The following is an 18,839-nucleotide window of genomic DNA, read 5'->3' on the forward strand; positions in this document are numbered from 1 at the left end:
GAGGGAACAGATGAGCTCTGTGTTTCTATAGTGGCGCTGTGGATGCTGTAATGTTGTGATATTTATTTGTCAACTTACACCAAAAAATGTCTCAGTTGACAAATAAATGCCCCTGGAGATCCACAGGGGATGCAGAGATCCACCCACAGCCCCTGGGGATCCACAGGGGATGCAGAGATCCATGCACAGCCTCTGGGGATGCACATGGGATGCACAGATCCACCCACAGCTCCTGGGGATCCACAGGGGATGCAGAGATCCACCCACAGCCCCTGGGGATCCACAGGGGATGCACAGATCCATGCACAGATCCATCCACAGCCCCTGGAGATCCACAGGGGATGCACAGATCCATCCACAGCCCCTGGGGATCCACATGGGATGCAGAGATCCATGCACAGCTCCTGGGGATGCACAGGGGATGCAGAGATCCATGCAGAGATCCATGCAGAGATCCATGCACAGCCCCTGGAGATCCACAGGGGATGCACAGATCCATCCACAGCCCCTGGAGATCCACAGGGGATGCACAGATCCATGCACAGATCCATCCACAGCCCCTGGAGATCCACAGGGGATGCACAGATCCATCCACAGCCCCTGGAGATCCACAGGGGATGCACAGGTCCATGCACAGATCCATGCACAGCCCCTGGGAGACGTGCCCATGCCAGAGCCAGTGGAGGAGGCTCTGATCCAGTGTTAGACCCAGTGGAGAGAGAGTGCCTTTGCTTCCAGGCTGGAGCAGCCTGTCCTTGGAGGATTGCACCCCATGGAAAGAGAGACCCACGCCACAGCAGTTCTGGAGGACTGCTGGCCCGTGGGGAGAATTCCCCTTCCCATAGTTTTGTCAGGACTGTGAGAGTGGAGCCAAGCTGGAGAAGTTCACAGAGAACTGTCTCCTGTGGGAGGGACCCGTGGTGCAGCAGGGGAAGGGCTCCTCTCCCTGGGCAGTGGAAGAAAATCTCAGTGATGAACTGTCCAAAACCCCCACGTGCTGTCGGTGGGAAGGAGGGGCTGGGGAAGGAAAAGTGGTTTTTAAGGGCTTATTTCGCTTCCCATTATCCTCCTCTGACTCCGTTAGCAATAAATTCCCTTTGCAGCTTAAGCTGAGCCTATTTTCCCCCTAAAACACTTCTCCCCATTCTCATCTCACCCACAAAACCCTCGCTAATTATTTTCCCGGCCGCAGCAGGGGAGGGCGAGCCAGCGGCTGTGGCAAGTTCCAAGCAGGGCCCAGCTCTACCTGGGGGGCTCCTGTGCTTGATGTAGGTGATGGAGGTGCGCTGGGTGCGGGGGTGCAGCAGCAGCAGCAGCACGGGCTCCAGGATCCGCGCCACGTCGCTGAGGGACAGCGCCCGGATCAGCCAGCCCTGAGCCGCCGCCCCGATGGCCCCGTCCGAGCAGTTCAGGCTGTCCAGCACCACAAACAGAGACCTGAGGGACGAAGAAGGTGATGCCTTAAGGATTTCAGCTTTCATCTTTTTCAAATCCTGCACTGCCTCAGTGCATAGCTCTGAACTCCTCATGAAGCGTTAGTTAACGTCCTCACGTTTTGGTCAGGCAAAGAATCCTTCTCTAGGCCTGAAAACCAAGAGCACCCTACAGCCTCAGCCCTGAAAAGTGTAAACAAAAGGGTTTGGAACCCTGGGCACTGGGCTTCAGACTTTCAAAATATCAGAGTTTCTGTGCTGCCAGGCACTGAGCCCCAAGCAAACACTGCACTGACCTGAGGCCGTGGAACAGCTCCCAAAATGGAGTGACAGCACTGGGATTGTGGCTGTGCAGTTGGGATAGAAGTGTGTGACAGCACAGGGGGCAAAACTCAGAGCTGAAGGGTTTATGTCCTAGGGTAACTTTATGATGCCTGTATCCCCAATCGTCTGTTCTGTTTGTGCTGTGTATTGAGTCCTGTGCCTTTAAGACTGGTTCTAAGAGCAAGGAGAAGCGCGGAGTTTGTTTTGAGAAAACTGCCCGACTCCTCCACATTCTTCTGCAGACAGGTGTTCGGCAGAGGCTTGGAGAGACTGCAGAACAGAGATTTTTTTTTCTTTGCTTTTAGTTAGTTTCAGCTAGCTAGAGCAGAGAATTTCCCTGGACTGTTTTTTTTCCTTTTTCTTGGAACTGTTTAAACCTGCTCTGGACTGAAAACCCAGCGGAGCACTGGGGGCTGCACCTGCGGCCCACCGGGGCCTGGACCTCGGCATTTTCCAGCAGCGCCGGAGGGACTGGGACTGAGGAGAGACTGAGAGAGAGAGCTGAGCTACACCCACGGCAAGGACTTTCTCAGTTTGCCATCTCACTTCAGAAGGAGAGGTTTTATTGTTTCATACTATTCATTCTTTATACTTGTATGCACTTCATTTGTTTAGTAAAATAGTTCTTTCCACTTTTCTCCAAAGAGGGTTTTGGTTTTTTTTTCTGGACCGGTTGGAGGGAGGGGCCACGTGGGTTTGCTTCCTTGGAGGGATCCTATACAGGGGTTTTCTCCCAAATTTGTCCCAAACCAGGACAGTTTAGAATGCAGGAATAGAGAGAAAGCAAGGTGGAGGATTTAGGGCAGAGGCTGAGTCCTTCTTTTTCACCTTCTTCTCCATGGCTCTGGGTGGGATTTTGTACTTGGGTAGAAAAATCCACATTGCGGGCCAGGGGTGGTTGGTTATTGGGTTAAAAGTCAAAATAATTTAGGTGTCATTTCACAATTGGACAGTTTGTTCTGAAAAGGCCTTGTAGAGAGAGAGACGCAGCCATTTTTCACTTTGTTAGCTGGAACTCACAGCTTGTGAGAGTGTAACATAGATAAGAATTAATAAACTCAGAGTCCGAACACAAAACACCGTCTCTCGAGCATTTCATCCCAACTCTAGCAGAAAAGATAAAAAAGGAACAAAAACTGACTTGGGGGGGAGCAAACAGGAGGGATGTGACTTCATTACCTGAAGCTGTAATTGGAGGATTAACTCACCCCTGATATGTGAATGGACATAACTTTTCATTGTCAGAAAAACTCGTGACCATTGTCCAACTTGTGTGGAGCCTCAGAGGCCTCTGAGTGCCCGAGGTGCCTCTGTGGAAAGCCTTTCATAAATCCCTGCTCTTATTCTCTTTATCCTGTCTCTGCTCTAGGCAGCCACTCCAAGGCACCACCAGCACCAAGGACAGCTGAAATCCCTAAAATAAAAGTTAAATCAGGCAATAAAACCCTGGCAGGGAACTCGCCCAGAGCGCGCTCGAGGAAGCGTCAGCCGATGGCTCAGGTCTGCTCACAGCAGCTTTGGCCAAGCAGCTTCTCCTGGACTGAGTTCAGGAACTGTACAAGCAAGGCCACACAAATCCTCCCACTTTTTAAGTTCTTTCCCATATTTATTTGCTTTTATCTCATTTTATCCCACAGGAAGGAAAACTAAGTTTTTTTTTATTTTTACGAGGAGCTGGTGTTATTTTCTTTGGAAGGGAAATTTAATTCACTCCAAGATAAAAAAAAAAATCTGCTTTCCAGAAAAGCTGCTCCTCCTTTATTATTTTTGTTTTTATTTCTCCTTCTATTTTTACAGCAGCTTCCCTCACCCAAAAAAGCCACAGCATGCACAGAGTGCCCTGCAAAGATAAACTCCAAGGAAGTGGAAAATGTTCCTTTTGTTCCTTTTTTGGTGAAATTGTCCTTACAGAGAACTCCTCCCCTCCTCAGAAAAGAGAATAAAGCAGGACATAAACATAAGAATGCAAATGGAAGTGGAAATACCTATCAAAGGAGCGATTGTGGGATGACACTCTGCTGCCTTGGATCTCTCTGGTCAGGTGCCACATGACAGAGAATCTGTACAGAGCTTCCAGCCTTGTCCCCTTGGCAAGGAAAAAAAAAAGGGAGATTTAGAGAGGTTTCCAAGCTGGATGAAAATGTGAACACGTTTCAGGTTATTGGTGGAAAGCTTTAAAAAGGTTTGCAAACTTTTGTGTTGTAAAATTGCAAGGGCAGGGAAACGAGAGCAAAGCCTGGGTAGAGTTTTACGGTGCAAAAGGCACTGTCAGCTGTTACAGAACTGTGCTGTCATCATATTAGGGTAGGAAAATAATTAGCAACTGGCTCACTTAAAACACAGCTCATTGTGAGACCAAATATTATAAAATCAAGGTAAAAGAAAGCGATTTTACAGATATTGGTGGAGCCGGGGCAGTGGGAAATACCCACAAAAACTCCAGGATTTGGGCCGGAGCTTAACATCAAGTGATAGATTTTGTATCCAGGGATTAAGCCCAGCACTAATCCCACGCTGAACAAATCCCAGGGAATTGGAAAAGCGTGGACAGAGCCTGTCAGACTCTTGGAAAACACAACAGCCACGGGAGTGAAGACATGGAGAAGGGAACAGCAGGAAACCTGGGGAACAACTGGAACAATTGCACGGTGCTGGAGGGGCTGCAGTGCATCCAGGACTCACTTTATCCCGATCCAGAAGGGCCTGGCAGATGATGTCCTCACAGATATTGGCTGAGGGAGCCAGGCAGTGAAGTCTGTAGAACAATTCCACACAGGCAATGTGGTGCTCCCGAGTCTCCTTGTTCAGCTGATTCCAGAGCACACAGGCGACTCTCTAGGGAAAAAGAGCAAACGAGGAAAGAGAATTAGAATTCTATTAATAATAACAATAAGTAATTTCTTTCTTGGCTTCCTGTCACTCAGAAGGCATCCCCCAAATTGCCTCAGAATCCCAGGATTGTATGAATCAGAGGGTCAGTGTAGCTGGGCAGTAAAAAAGGAAAAGAAAACGGACACCTGGTAGAAATCTGTCTTCTCTGAGATCATCTTCAGGACTGCAGGAGCAATGGGAGGAAGGGTGACCATCTGCAGCTTGCCAAGGAAAGGGTTGTGGCCAGACACTTTGTACCTCTTCATCCTGTCCTCAATCACCAGTGCCAGGGACTGGGAGTGGTTGATGACCTCCAGGAGGGTGAAGATGGACACGTTCTGCACGTGGCAGTCGTCCACACAGCAGCAGATCGTCATCAGCGACTTCAGCCACGCAGGGAAGCTGGGATCACCTCCTGCTCCCAAGGGAAGGGACAGAGAGGGTCTGAGACAGCCTCAGGGCTGGGGTCACACTCCCCAAAATCCTTTACGTGAGGTCACAGGACCAAAAAGACAGCTGGAATCACAGGTTTGGGCTGGAAGGGACCTTGAAGGTGGCAGGGATACCTCCCACACTTCCAGGGATGAGGCAGCCACAACCTCTCCATGTTTTCCCTATTTCTCCCAGCAGAAAGCTCCTGCAGGAGCCCAGCACCTACAGGATTTTTGCTTTCTCCTCTCTGTTCCTTCCCAACCATTCTTTGGAGCTGCTGTCAGCTCCAGAGGGCTTGGGATCCATGGATGCTCTTCCAGTAGCACCTGAGGCCCCTCGTTTCAGGATTTAGGAATTTATAAGTGACATCAGTCCAAGCCATCTTTTCCTGAGGGAACAATGGAATTGTTCCATGTCCATGCCATGCTCAGCCATGGAGATGATGGGAATCTCATCAGACAGCAGGAACGTGGAGAGAGGCGAGGAACAGAACCCAATTTCCCAGTTTCCCACCTCTCCATTCCCCACAAACCTATCTGTGAGTGAACCTTCAGGTCCATTAACAGCTCCTGCTAAAGCTAAGGAATGAACTGGAAATCCAAGAACAAACAGGCCCTGCAGTTATACCAAATTATTCTTATTTGTTACACTGAACTCCGTTGAATCCTGAGGGTTTGGGATAAGAGATGGTTCTGCCTCTGCTATGGTTTAGAGCTCAAATTTGCCACCTACACCCATCTGAAACATCCTTTTTCAGGGACACAACCCATGGACAAAGAGGGATGGATATCCTGAAAATCCTGAACCACACAAGACTGTGCAGGCCAGGAGGTCTTTGTATCTCTTCAGCCCCAAGTTTTCTAGTGGAACTTTTCCCCCCCCAAAAAATTTGAATTTAAAAAGCTTGGCAAAACTCAGCTGCCAGACACACCCCAGATGCTGAGTCGAGTGAGGCTTTAACTCACAATTTGCCTTCAGCCCTGTCCAAGGGTTTTTACTGACTCTGGCCTCGAAAAAAGCCAAGCTCTGACTCTTTGCATCCTAAAAACGCTGGGGAAAGGAAGCTTTTCTTACCAGGCCCCTGAAACAGAGAGAGGTACAAGTGTTCCATCTCCTCCTGCGACAGGTAAACCGGGAACGTGGTACAATCCAGCAGCAGGTGACAAGCTGCAGAAAAAGCTTCCCTGCAGTCCCCTCTGAGGGGTCCCAACACCAGCTCCAGGTCCCACTCCTCCTCCTCCTCCTTCTCCCTCTCCTTTTTGTGACCAGAGCTGTGTTCAGAGAGGAGAGGGGTGGAATTCTTGCTCCTGAAGGGCGAGCCCCGGGCTGAGAACAGCTCGGAGAGCATTTGTTTGACCTGAGGCACAGTGATCTGCTTGGCATCCCAGGGACTCTTTTTCTTGTTGCCACTCTCAGGTAACCTGTAGCCATTCTCTTTCTTCTCCTTGATCGCTGCAATCCTTTCAGGACTCATTTCTTGGAGCTGCACCCCGAAAATGTATTTGCTGGAGAACTTGGCCACCAGCTCCTGAATGCAACAGAGAGTTTTCTGGATGCTCCCTCCCTTTTTCCAGACATCATCTCTCTCCAGGGTCACCGTGGGCACCCCCAGGTGCTGGGACAGCTCTGGGGAGGAGGCACTCAGGCCAATGCCACTGTCCTCTGACTTGAGGGGAGGGAATGGAGCCTCCTCCTCCTCCTCCTCCTCCTCCTCCTGCAGCACAGGTTTGGTCTCCAGGGTTATGTCCACACCTTCCTTTGGCACTGGGCTCTGCAACAGCAATAGGGATGTAGTTAACGTGGCACTGCCAAGGGAGATTTAACTTGGAGAGCGGCAACGACAGAAAAAGGAAAAAAAAACCAAATCCCTGTTTGTGATTTCCAGTTTTGGGGATCACAGTTGTTTATAAACAGCTCTGTTCATTCCCTTTAAAACCCTACAAATCTCTGTACAGACCTCACAGACTGACCCACCAAACAGAGGCATGTGCCCCCTACAAAGCAGTTCTCCCCCCAGAGCAGTGCTCCATCTGTTGCATTATTTCTGCTCCAATGCAGGTGTTTGTTCTGCTGGCAGATTTTGGCAGGCTCTGCTCCTGGGGTTGCTTTATCCCATTTATTCCTCATTCCCCAGCATGGTCCTTTGCACACCAACAATGCCCCATTGTGCTCCACTGAAATATTAATTGGAAACCCTGCAGACCTAACCAGCTGTGAAGCTGGGCTGCGTTCGGCAACTCCAGGTTTTAGCTACTGCATTCTGTTTCCAAAACCATTTAGATCCCATCCTTCTGAGGGGCAGACAAGGCTAAGCCCCCTCAGTGCCACAAATAATTCCAACAGGCCAGAACTGAACACCCAGAGAGAGTAACAAGGCAGCAGAGTGCTCAGGAAGGAGCCAAAGAAGGGAATTTTAAAAGAAAAATCTTGATTATTGTACTTAAAAATTTCCTAGAATTTTAAGTTTGGGTTGGAGGGGATCTTAGAAATGACCCAGTGCCATGGGCAGGGCCACCTTTCCCTGTCCCAGGCTGCTCCAAACCCTGTCCAAGCTGGCCTTGGGCACTGCCAGGGATCCAGGGGCAGCCACAGCTGCTCTGGGAATTCCATCCCAGCCCCTCCCCACCCTCACAGGGATGAATTCCTTCCCAATATTCCATCTGCTTTAGTTTAAAGCTATTCCCCTGTGTCCTGTCCCTCCATCCCTTGGAAATTTCCTCTCTCCATTCTTCCTGTGGCTCCCTTCGAAGATGCAATTGCCATCTAAGCTGAAGGAGGATTAGCGTTTCAAATTCTGTCCCAGAATTCTTTAAACCCAGAGTTTTAAAGGGTTTTACCCATCCCTGAGGGGTTGAAAATCACCTACCCCGTTGTCACTCCCTGTCTCGGTGTCCAGGTAGGAAGGGGGCATTTGCACCTTGCTGAGCACCTTAAAGCAGGTTTTTAAGGCATGAGTGAGCTCTGGCAATCCCAACACTTCCAGGTTTTCCAGGAGGGACTGCACCATGTAGCTGAGCATCTGGGGCAGGTACTGAGTCTGCACTTCTGAGTAGAGCTCCTGAAAGAAATCAGGAACGTTTTTGAAGGAGCGGATCCCACGCCATCACTGAGCAGGGATTGCTAAAGCCAGCCTTACCAGAGGGATCACGTCCAGCAGGAACACCAGCAGCGTGCAGAGCTCTGAAATGCTAGGAGGAGCGCTCACATTTTCCAGAGGATACCTCATCCCCGTGGATTTGTTTCTGGAGTGAAAGAAACATTCTTACGTAAGCCGCGGGGTTCTTTCGGTTCTCACGGCGAAATTCCGGTCACAAGCAAAAAGCTTCACAAAAATCAGCGCAAAATACTGAACAGCTCTGAGGCAAAGGGCTTCTAACAGAGCAGGAGAAAACATTCTGTCAAAACAACCTCGACTCTGCGTGATGAGATGAAGAACTGTTGGTTTTTAGATGGCAGAATCTTCTTTCTTAGAGTTAGAAAGTGATAAAAAGCTATAGAATCTGAGGGTTGGAAGAGTCCTTAAAGCCCATTTAATATCTTTATTTTTTTCTTCTATAAAGAACCTCTCCACCTCCCTTCCCAACCCTTTTTCCTTCTTCTGAAAGGAATTCCTTTTGTTCCCAGGTTGAAATTTCCATCTGATTGTTTACCTGGTTGGTTTCCTGAATTATTTGTGGACACAACTTACAGATCTGGCTGCTTCTACCATGTGTGATGTCCCTTAAAAGCCTCAGTAAATGTTATTATCCCGAACACACGGCATTTTTGAGAGCACAACATAAGCACCTGAAACAATCTTCAAAGCATTTGGTCAGATAATCCCAGAGGAAATCGGTGCTTAAGGACGTGATCAGCAAATTCACCGTTTTGACAATTTCTGAAGCGTTTTTGTTCTCTTTGATTGCACTGGAAGGGAAAGAGAAGGAAAAGAAAAGCGGATGTCAGCGAGGACTCACATCACATGAGCTGAGGGACTCTAAAATCTCTTTTCCCTTTTCTCCACAAACTAAAAAAAAACGTTGTTTTTTTTTTTTTAAATCAAAGAGTAAATCATTCTGGAACAGCTGGAGCGTCTTTCAGATGATGGAGATCACAAGGCTGAGCTCTGTCAGCAGCCTGACGTCCCTGTGGTTACTCAACACCCATCACATGCGGCAAACTTCTTTTTTTCTCTGCTAATCCAAGAGAAAATTCATTGTGTACAGGGAAAGGGGAAGCCAGAGAAAAAAAACTTCACCCTCTGTCCAGAAAGTCACTTTGTTACAACCCAAAACTTCATTGAACCCCTTCATTTTAACCATTTAGCTTAAAAAAAAAAATGATCCAGTTTCAGCTCAGAGCTGGAAATCTGTCCTACCTTGCCAGGGTGTTGCCACTTTGATTGTAGCTGAGTTTGAGATCAGAACCCAGGGTGTCTTTGCAGTAGGAATAAAAAGCTCTAAGGACTTCCAGGAACAGATCCCCAACAACCTGTGGCCCTGCAAGGAAAGGGAAAAAAAAGAATCCAGGAGTTGTCTACAGAAGAGGGGAAGAAACAATAATTTCAGTGCCCTAAACTTGGAATAATTAAAAACAAGTGTATAAAGCATTGCAATGAGGGATTTAAAAAAAATGAAAATATAAAAGTTCAAGTGACCAAGAACAGCAGAAAAGCTTGTTTTGTTTGATCTGATACCTTTAAATAATTGTTACATTGTTAAATCCACTTCTACAGGGAGTAAAAGTCTTAATGGCTTAAGGCACAAGGAGTCAGACTTTATGTGCTGACTGGAAAGATTAAACTGGATAATGCAGTTGAGCTAAATATCCCTGATTTAAAAGGGATTTATTATCCCTTTATTTGTACTTTGGATTAATGCAGATTGTCAGGCAGCCAAGCTAAACATCCACAGCCACTCCACATCTCTCATTTACTTTCCAAATTAGATTAATCAATGCATTTATAACGGGAACAACCTCTTTGGCAACATCGCTCCCCACCCAAAATATTTTAAAAAAAATTTGTCAAGTCACTTTGGTTTAAATCTTGAGTGCAGAAAGGTGAATTTGCCCTTGAAATAAGGATGGGCAGAGCCTCATCCTTCTGCTGCTGCAGGGACACAGCAGGACAGACACGGGAGAGGGAGGAGCAGAAAAACTCCAAGGGACAAATTGAGCTCAGTGTTGAGACAAGGGTGGAAGTGCTTCTTTCTGAATGCCCCTCAGAGGCACTGAATCACAGAATTATCAGGGTGGGAAAAGCCCTCAGGATCACCCAGTGCCACCCCAACCCTGTCCCCAAGGGCCACATCCAGACTGCTCCTGAGCACTGCCACAGACAGTGACTGCAAACCTCCCTGGGCAGCTCAGCCCAAGGCCTGAGCACTCTGACAGGGAAATTTTCTGTCCCAATCTCCACCCTGAGCCTGCCCTGGTGCGATTTGAGGCCATTTCCTCTCCTCCTGTCCCTGCCCCTCCTGTCAGGGGCTTGTGCAGAGCCACAAGGTTCCCCCTGAGCCTCCTTTTCTCCAGGCTCAGCCCTTTCCCAGCTCCCTCAGCCCCTCCTGGGGCTCCAGCCCCTTCCCCAGCTCCCTTCCCTGCCCTGGACACGCTCCAGCCCCTCCAGGGCTCTCCTGCAGGAGCCAGAGCTGGACACAGCCCTGGAGCACAGAGGGACAATCCCTGCCCTGCTCCTGCTGGACACACAATTCCTCATCCAGCCCAGGTGCCAGGGGCCTCTTGCCCACCTGGGCACCCCTGGGCTCGTGTCCAGCCCCTGTCACCAGCACCCCCAGGGCCCCTCCTGCCTGAGCAGCTCTCAGGACTCTCTGTCCCCAGGCTGTAGGGTTGGGGTTGGCACAGCTCCCAGCCTGGCTTGTGCTGACCCTGCAGGAGGGCACAGATTTGCATTTCCCTCCCTGGGATCCATCCGTGCTCCGTGGGGCAGCCAGAGGGAACCTGGAGAAGGGATTTGTTCCAGAGCAGGGCCAAGGCAAGGAACAGCCTCCTGCACGCTCCCACACAACAGAGTCAGGATTAGGATTGTGCAGGGTTTTGTTAAGTCCCGCTCAGCTTTGGGACAAACACTTCACCTATTTCAGGTTTGTCCAGGAGGCTGATGAGGATCCGGAAGGGTTTGAGATAAGCCTGGTGCTTTTCCTCTGGGTCAGACTCTGGGAATTTCTGATGCAGAATCACAATCAAACTCTAGGAAAAGGAAAACATCACAGTGTTATCCATCAGAGACGGACTGTCATCTTATTAAGAGCTGAAGTGTTTCTAAATTTGATTTTGTTCAGGACCGAGTACAAATGAACTCCAATTTCCCATCCAGGGTAAACAAATCAATTCCATCTTCCCATCATCTCTGCTCAAGGGGAAAACATTTTTAAATAATTCAGGTACTTCAGCCAAGATGCTTCCCTTTGGTTTCCTTAAGATTCCACAAGCAGTCCAATATTGGGATCAATACAGCACAGAGGCTTTGAGACAGATGGAAATGTAACCACAGGGACAGAGAGAGAAGGACAAACCAAAAATTGGGAATAATTCTGGACACAGTTTGAGCTAAAATTTAAAGGATCATGAATTTATCTGGAGTGGATCTGTATGAAATGAACACCAACCTCAACCAGAAGATCTTTAGAGTATTTTCCAAAGAAATAAACAGCATGGTCTTCAGAAGTGGTGGAGTCTGGAGCAAAAGTGCCACCTTTAATATCAGAGCCTGCGAGAAAAACAGAGGCAGGAGGAGCTCAGACAGCAGCACAGAGCACTGAGGGGTTTGTACTGAAATCACACTGAATTTTTGACCTTTGGCATTTCCACAAAATGACCACTTTGAAGGCATCCAGATTTTCAGCACAGCAGATAAATCAAAACCAAGGCCAAACACAGTGGGAATCACTGTTTCTTCCACAAAACTAAGGTTAAAATAGTAACTTTTAGTCCTTTTATTCCACTGAAGCACTTCACAAAAAGCTGTGAGCGGAACCAGAATTTACCAGACACCCTGGGATTCAGAGAGAAATAAACCCACCTCTGAAGAGAAGCCAAAGGTTTCACTGGATTAAGGCACTTAGCACGTGACAAACAAACACCATTTCACTTTATCGCCAGTCTTTAACAGCTAAAGAAGTGCATTTCAATTTTAAACACTGATTTTTACTTTTTGCTTTGCCCTCAGGTCTCCAGACTGTCGAAAATCCCCGGATTTTGCACAGTACCTAGCAGCCATGCATACAATCTCCTGTTGAGGGACATGTCTCTCCTCAGCAGTGTCTGCGTGGCTGCTGACAGGATATAAACCAGATCAGCCCTCCTCAGCAGGATGGTGCTTTCCTTGCAGTCCTAGGGTGGGAAACACACAGAGGTTTTTCAGCACTGAAAGGAGTCAAATTGGTGATGGGTTGGGTTTTTTGAACCGGGCATATCGATGTTTTGGGGAAAAGGTTAACAAAGCATCAAGAAAAAATGTCAAGAAATGTGACACAGCCTCACAGATCATGGAGTCGCAAGATGGGTTGGGATGGATTTGAAAGATCCAGTTCCTCCCCCTGCCATGGCAGGGACACCTTCCACTGTCCCAGGCTGCTCCAGCCTGGCCTTGGGCACTGCCAGGGATCCAGGGGCAGCCACAGCCGCTCTGGGAATTCCAGCCCAGCCTCTCCCCACCCTCCCAGGGATGATTTTTTCCCCCCACTATCCCACTGTCCTAGGGTAACTGTATGATGCTTGTATCCCCAATTGTCTGTTCTGTTTGTGCTGTATATTGAGTCCTGTGCCTTTAAGACTGGTTCTAAGAGCAAGGAGAAGCGCGGAGTTTGTTTTGAGAAAACTGCCTGACTCCTCCACGTTCTCCTCTGGATGGGGTGTTCGGCGGAGGCTTGGAGAGACTGCAGGACAGAGATTTATTTTTTTGCTTTCAGTTAGTTTCAGCTAGCTAGGGCAGAGAAATTCCCTGGACGGTTTTTTTCCCCTTTCCTTGGAACTGTTTAAACCTGCTCTGGACTGAAAACCCAGGGGAGCACTGGGGGCTGCACCTGCGGCCCACCGGGGCCTGGACCTCGGCATTTTTCAGCAGCGCCAGAGAGACTGGGACTGAGGAGAGACTGAGAGAGAGCCGAGCTACACCCACGGCAAGGACTTTCTCAATTTGCCATCTCACTTCAGAACGAGAGGTTTTATTGTTTCATGTTATTCATTCTTTATACTTGTATGCACTTCATTTGTTTAGTAAAATAGTTTTTTCCACTTTTCTCCAAAGAGGTTTTTTTACCGGACCGGTTGGAGGGAGGGGTCACTTGGGTTTGCTTCCTTAGAGGGATCCTACACAGGGGTTTTCTCCCAAATTTGTCCCAAACCAGGACACCCACCTAATGCTACAATCTTTCAGTTTGAGGCCATTCCCTGTGTCCTGTCCCTCCATTCCTTGGGAATTGTCTCTCTCCAGGTTCCCTGGGGCTCCTTCAGGCCCTGCAAGGCCACCCGGAGCTCAGCCCAAAGCTTCTCCTCTCCTTAAGACTTAAAAATCCTTCCTCCATCCTAAACCCTGCCTGTCCTACAGGGAGGTGAGGAAACAATGGGAACAACTTTTGTTTTAAGTAAGATTTTTCCCCCTGGGCTTTACCAGAAACAAATTGTTCTTTCACCTGGACAATTCTAAATTCTAAAATCCTACTCGAATAAACTCCGTGTTTTTTTTCCACATGAGCTGCTCAGGCCTGAATACTTCAAGCACATCCCAAACATCCCCCAAAATCCCCTGTGAAATCATTTCCTCAGCTTTGGGAGCTGTAAAGACTCTGAGAAGCTGCAGAGTCTCCTCCACTCCTCAAACTGATGATGGGGCACAAAAAACCCTAAAATTCATGGATTTTGAAGGTTTAAAATTCAGCCATTTGGCAAGAACAGGAGCTGGGCTGCTTGCACAGAACACACCTTCCATGGGACAATCCCATAATAATCCCCTTACCAAAGCTGTATAAAACGGGAAAAAGAAGAGGATTGCTTCCAGAGTGTTCCTCTGCACAAGGACGTTGGAATCCAGCACTGACACGCACAAAGACTTTATCTGGAAAAGGAAAACACAACGTTTTTATTTGATTTCACTATCAAATATTCAGGGGAAGGAATGGAAGAAAAATTGGTTACCTACGAACAATACTTTGTTTAAATAAGAGGATAATTACAATTAAACTCCTGCACCCAAAGTGAGTTAAGACCAATTTTTATGGCTTTTAAAAGAATTGTTAATACTGGGTTTGTAACAGTACAGAATGTTCCAGAGCTAGGAGATGTAAAACCTCCCAAAATGCAGACATTACTCTAATTTAGCCTTACATTTATTCCATCACTCAGCACAAATTTACAGAAGATTTCCATCTGAATGGAAGGATAAAAAAACCAAAAAAGACACCAAATTTCAGAACAGAACTTTGGGAGCTGCACCTTAAACAGTGAAACCAGAAAAGCTGCTGCTCCAATTAAATGGGTGAAACCATTTCAGAGCACTGAGCCGGCAGCTTCCCTTCTCAAAACATCAATTTTAATTCTAATCCTGACCGAATCCAGAGGAGGTTGGGATGATGGGGTGTGAAGTGAACTCACTGTGAGTTTATAATCGGTGCCGAGCATGAATTTCTGCTGTTTGCCCGAGAGCTCCCTGTTGATGTGGCTGACAACGAAGAGGGAAGCAGGGAGCCTGATGGAGGGGCTGCCCAGGACACTGCCCCACAGAGCTCCATAAAACACCTCCTGACCCATCAGCAGGGACAGCTTCACCAGCAGAGCATCTGTTCTGTACACAGACAGAGAAAAAAAAACCCCTCTGTTAGCTGATTTTATACCAAAGAGATGGAGTGATAAATAAATATAATTTATTCGACGTTTTGCGGCTTCGCGTCGTCAGCGTTTCCCTTTTTCACAGAATCTCAGGATGGTTTGGGTTGGAAGGGATTTTAAAAAATCACCTCATTCCACCCCCTGCCACGAGCAGGGAACCTTCCCCTATCCCAGGTGGGGAGGGATGAATCTCAGTGTACAAAAATAATCAAACCCACAAGACACAAAGTCTCTGTCCCCACGCTGGGAAATTCTCTGCAAACATTCAGCTCTGACCAAACAACTGCAGCACCCCTGACTGCAGAATGTTTATTGCCAGAGGTGTGAAAAGCTCAGTGGCAAGACATTTAAGCAGGTGCTGAAGTCTGAAAGCTAATTTTATCAGTCTGGGAGCTGGAGGTTATCCTAAAAATTCCCGCTTTCAAGCCAACAGGGTTCATTTTTAAGGCAGTGGATGAAGGAATAAAAAAAAGAGATGTGAAGTCCCCTGGATCCCTGGAAGAGTCCCAGGTTGGAAGTGTCCCATGGATCTGGATGAGCTTTAAAGTCCCTCCCAACCCAAACCATTTCATAATTCCACGGGATAAAACAACAGACTGCACACAGGAGACCCTGCGATGAATTCCAGAGCATCCCACTGAAAATCCTGTGACTGGAGCACATTCCCTGCTCTGGAATACTTCGGCATTTTACCACAAAAGGAGGAATTCAAACCTCACCTGAAGAATTTGAGATTGAGAAAAAGAGGAAAAAGCCCAGCTCCAAAGAGAACTCCCCCCTCTCAGCGTGATGCTTTTTTGTCATTTCTTTATACAAAAAAAAAAACCCTCAAAGCAGTTTTCCTTTTTCATTTTCTGTGTGAGTGCACGAAGTCAGGGAAATTTGGAGCTGGAAATAGTGTCTAGGCTGAAGCACAGCCTCAGCACGTTGTTCTCTTGCAGGAACAGCAGGAGATGGATTCATTTCAGCCCTCAATATTGAAGGTTCTGAAAACACTCAGTGGAGAGCATCTCATGAAAAAGAATTGAAAATTAACCTAACACATCCTCTGACAAGACATTCTTAACACAGAACAAGCAAACAAAAGGAAAACTCCCTCATGCAAATCGGTATTTCACAAAAAAAAAACCCCATTAAATTCATTTGAACATAAATATTTCCCAAGATTTATGAAATATATGCATTTATGTAATAAATCTATGGAATTTATGAAATATATTTTCCCTGTCAGATCCTGTTTGTTGAAGGCGAAGAGGAAAATGATGCCTTCAAAAATAGGAAAAAAAAAAGGTGTAAAACCAGAGGTCAGCTCTTGGGAGTTCACCTGCAGCTCCCATTCACTCCCTGCTCCGTGCTTTTGTCAGCTCATACAGAAACATTGCAAAGAATTCAGCTGCTCTCTCATGTTACAGAATTCAAACAGAATTTATCTCCAGAGCAGTGGTTTGGGGAGTCAGGTGAATTATTTAGCAGTCAGAGGAGTTTTAAGAATTTTTTTTTATTCTTTTCTCTCAGCATTTCTATTTTTACCCCTCCTTTTCCTCTTCTCTTTTTTAAACCCTCCTTTTCCTCTTTTTTTTTAATCCTCCTTTTCCTCTTCTCATCTCCTCCTGGGATGAAAATAGAGGGCAAAGGGTTTTTTTTACTTCAACATCTTTCCAGGTCCCACCACTCATCCCCCCCGCTTTAGAAGCTCTTTTATCTCTGGAAATCGGACAGAAATTCCTTGAGGATTCCCTAGAAAAATCAAAATCCTGGATATTGCTTCAATGAATATGGAATAATTAATATTACCTGTCATAAATTTCTGATCCTTCTTCCAAGCCAGGCAGCAGCCCAATTACAAAGGCCTGGAGACCGGGCAGGAGGGATTTTTGGAGAGGGAGGAAATATTTCTCATACAAGCCCAGGAGAACAGGTCTCACTGACATCGCTGCATTTGCCAGCAGAGGGAACAAACCAGAGCTTTGAATCCAAAAGAAAGACAAAATGAGAGTTAATTGAAATAGATGGAGACGGTTATGCCTTAGGGAAAAAAAAAAAAAAAAATTCAAATCACATGTACCAGTGAGCAGTTTCGTGGCTTAGAAAAACCAAAAACCAATTCCCATTACCTGTACAAGAACAAATCCTTGGCAAGCCATTTAGTGCCGATGATTTTAAAGATGATTTCGTAGGTTTCTAAAGCTTTCAAGTGCACCCCACTGGGCAGGGCTGGGTGCAAGCACTGCGATAATCTTTTACTGATGATCAATCTCCTGGGCAGCAGAGAATATTTCAGGTTACTCTGCAGAGCCTGGGCGAGAAAGGAGAGGAGAAGAAAACAGTTATAATGGGAAATAGAAAATATCTAATGGCTGTTTGTTAAAAGGTTGAGGAGAATGTTGAGAAGAGTTTTAACTCCTAACTGAATTTAGTTACAGCAGAACTCTGCAGCTGAGTTTTGATTTGGGATCAGCCATGGAAAATTTAGAGAAGCCCAGTCTGAGGCAAAAGGAAGTCAAAGAACAGGACTGGGACAGGGGATCCTTATCCCATCTCAGGGGAAAAAGGGAAGTGACCAGAAGAGCATCTCAGCTTTTATGGAATAAAGAAAGAATTAAAGATTGCTGTTTCCTCATAAATTCTCTCATGTATGGAATCGTGGCATGGCTTGGAAGAAACCCTGAAGATCCTCTTGTTCCAACACCTCCCACCACCCCAGGGTGCTCCAAGCCCTCTCCAACCTGGCCTCGGACATTTCCAGGGATGAGGAGGCCACAGCTTCCCTGGAAAACCTGGGCCAGGGCCTCCCCTCCCTCACAGGGAACAATTTTTCTCCCAATATCTGAAATAACCCAAGCAGAGGTGATGAAATGGGACAAACGCCTCTGATGTGGAATTCTCTGTGGCTACATTCACTGAGATGAATAACTCACTGCATCCACGTGCAAGTAAAAGATGTTTAGGACGGGAGATAAATAAACTTCAGTAAGATTTGCTGCCGGCTCAGGTTTTAGGAGAAACTGTGCCTCTCTTCTTGGGAAAGGAAACTCCTTTCCTTGAGCCACCAGAGCGTTTCAGCAGGGAAATAAAGAAGTTTTCTCTCCGAGTCGGAGACAATTAAAAAGAAAATTTGCAAGTGAAGGGCACTTCAGGCTCTGCTCAATGTGCAAACACAAAGAGATGTTCCAGAGCACGTGGACATTTGGGATATTTTCAGGATCAGGCAAATTCCTGTCTCTTCCCCAAATTAAAACGTGGTCTTATCCTATGGAATTATTTTCAACTTGAGGCTCTTCCATTTTGCTTGGAAAAGCAGCAGAAAGTGGAATCACCCTTCCTGGTCACTTAACCCTGAGCAAGAAGGGGAGGAGATCAAATCCACACCTTCCAGTAAGAGCAGGAAATTTACTGGAGAGGAAAAAACAAGGCGGAGAGTTGGTGCCAACAGCGAGCAGAAATGTCACCCCATGCTGGCAGACACGCAGCTGTCACCCAGAGCCACCTCACTGCCTTCCTTCCCTCCCGCAGCACGGGCAGAGCAGCATTTAATGGCTGATAAAAACCAGAATCCAGAAAATAAACCAGCATTTCACGCATTTGTGGAGTTAGTTTTCTACACTGGAGGCGTTTACCCGCGTGTTACGTGAGGAATGTCATTTTAGCATCAAAATCCTCAAGAGCTGTAAGAACTTTGAACGTTTCTGCAAAGCTGGACTTTGAAATTTTCTATTTTCTATTACTTGGCATGTGTTTGCCCACACCCTCTCTGTATATTTATGGATGTAAAAGGAGTTAATCACAAAAAAAACCAAACATCAGGGAGAGATAAATTGAATATTTAGAAGCGTGGAATGGTTTGGAAGGGAACTCTAAGATCACTCAATTTATAAAAGCTTATTTCACTGGAATAAAAGTGAGGTGATAACAGACTGATTTCTAAATGCTAACTGATCTCCTCGAGCTGACAGGCAA

The 18,839-nt window shown here is 46.9% G+C and overlaps 1 protein-coding gene across 2 annotated transcripts in view; it reads right to left on the reverse strand.

Moving 5' to 3' along the window:
* The window catches only part of DOP1B (DOP1 leucine zipper like protein B), a 39,561-nt gene that overhangs the window by 13,965 nt on the left and 6,757 nt on the right, over positions 1-18,839 (reverse strand). For both annotated transcript variants that reach the window (XM_040054861.2, XM_040054862.2), the window contains 16 exons: positions 16,997-17,178; positions 16,677-16,847; positions 14,649-14,838; positions 14,014-14,112; positions 12,266-12,389; positions 11,666-11,766; positions 11,132-11,246; positions 9,418-9,538; positions 8,847-8,966; positions 8,197-8,302; positions 7,927-8,118; positions 6,135-6,831; positions 4,775-5,043; positions 4,440-4,592; positions 3,743-3,843; positions 1,247-1,437 (listed from right to left, as the gene is read on the reverse strand). In XM_040054861.2, the coding sequence (XP_039910795.1) occupies positions 1,247-1,437; positions 3,743-3,843; positions 4,440-4,592; positions 4,775-5,043; positions 6,135-6,831; positions 7,927-8,118; positions 8,197-8,302; positions 8,847-8,966; positions 9,418-9,538; positions 11,132-11,246; positions 11,666-11,766; positions 12,266-12,389; positions 14,014-14,112; positions 14,649-14,838; positions 16,677-16,847; positions 16,997-17,178 (2,932 nt within the window). The remainder of the gene's footprint in view (positions 1-1,246; positions 1,438-3,742; positions 3,844-4,439; positions 4,593-4,774; positions 5,044-6,134; positions 6,832-7,926; positions 8,119-8,196; positions 8,303-8,846; positions 8,967-9,417; positions 9,539-11,131; positions 11,247-11,665; positions 11,767-12,265; positions 12,390-14,013; positions 14,113-14,648; positions 14,839-16,676; positions 16,848-16,996; positions 17,179-18,839) is intronic.

Source organism: Hirundo rustica, chromosome 2 (assembly GCF_015227805.2).
Source record: "Hirundo rustica isolate bHirRus1 chromosome 2, bHirRus1.pri.v3, whole genome shotgun sequence".
Classification (NCBI taxonomy): domain Eukaryota; kingdom Metazoa; phylum Chordata; class Aves; order Passeriformes; family Hirundinidae; genus Hirundo; species Hirundo rustica.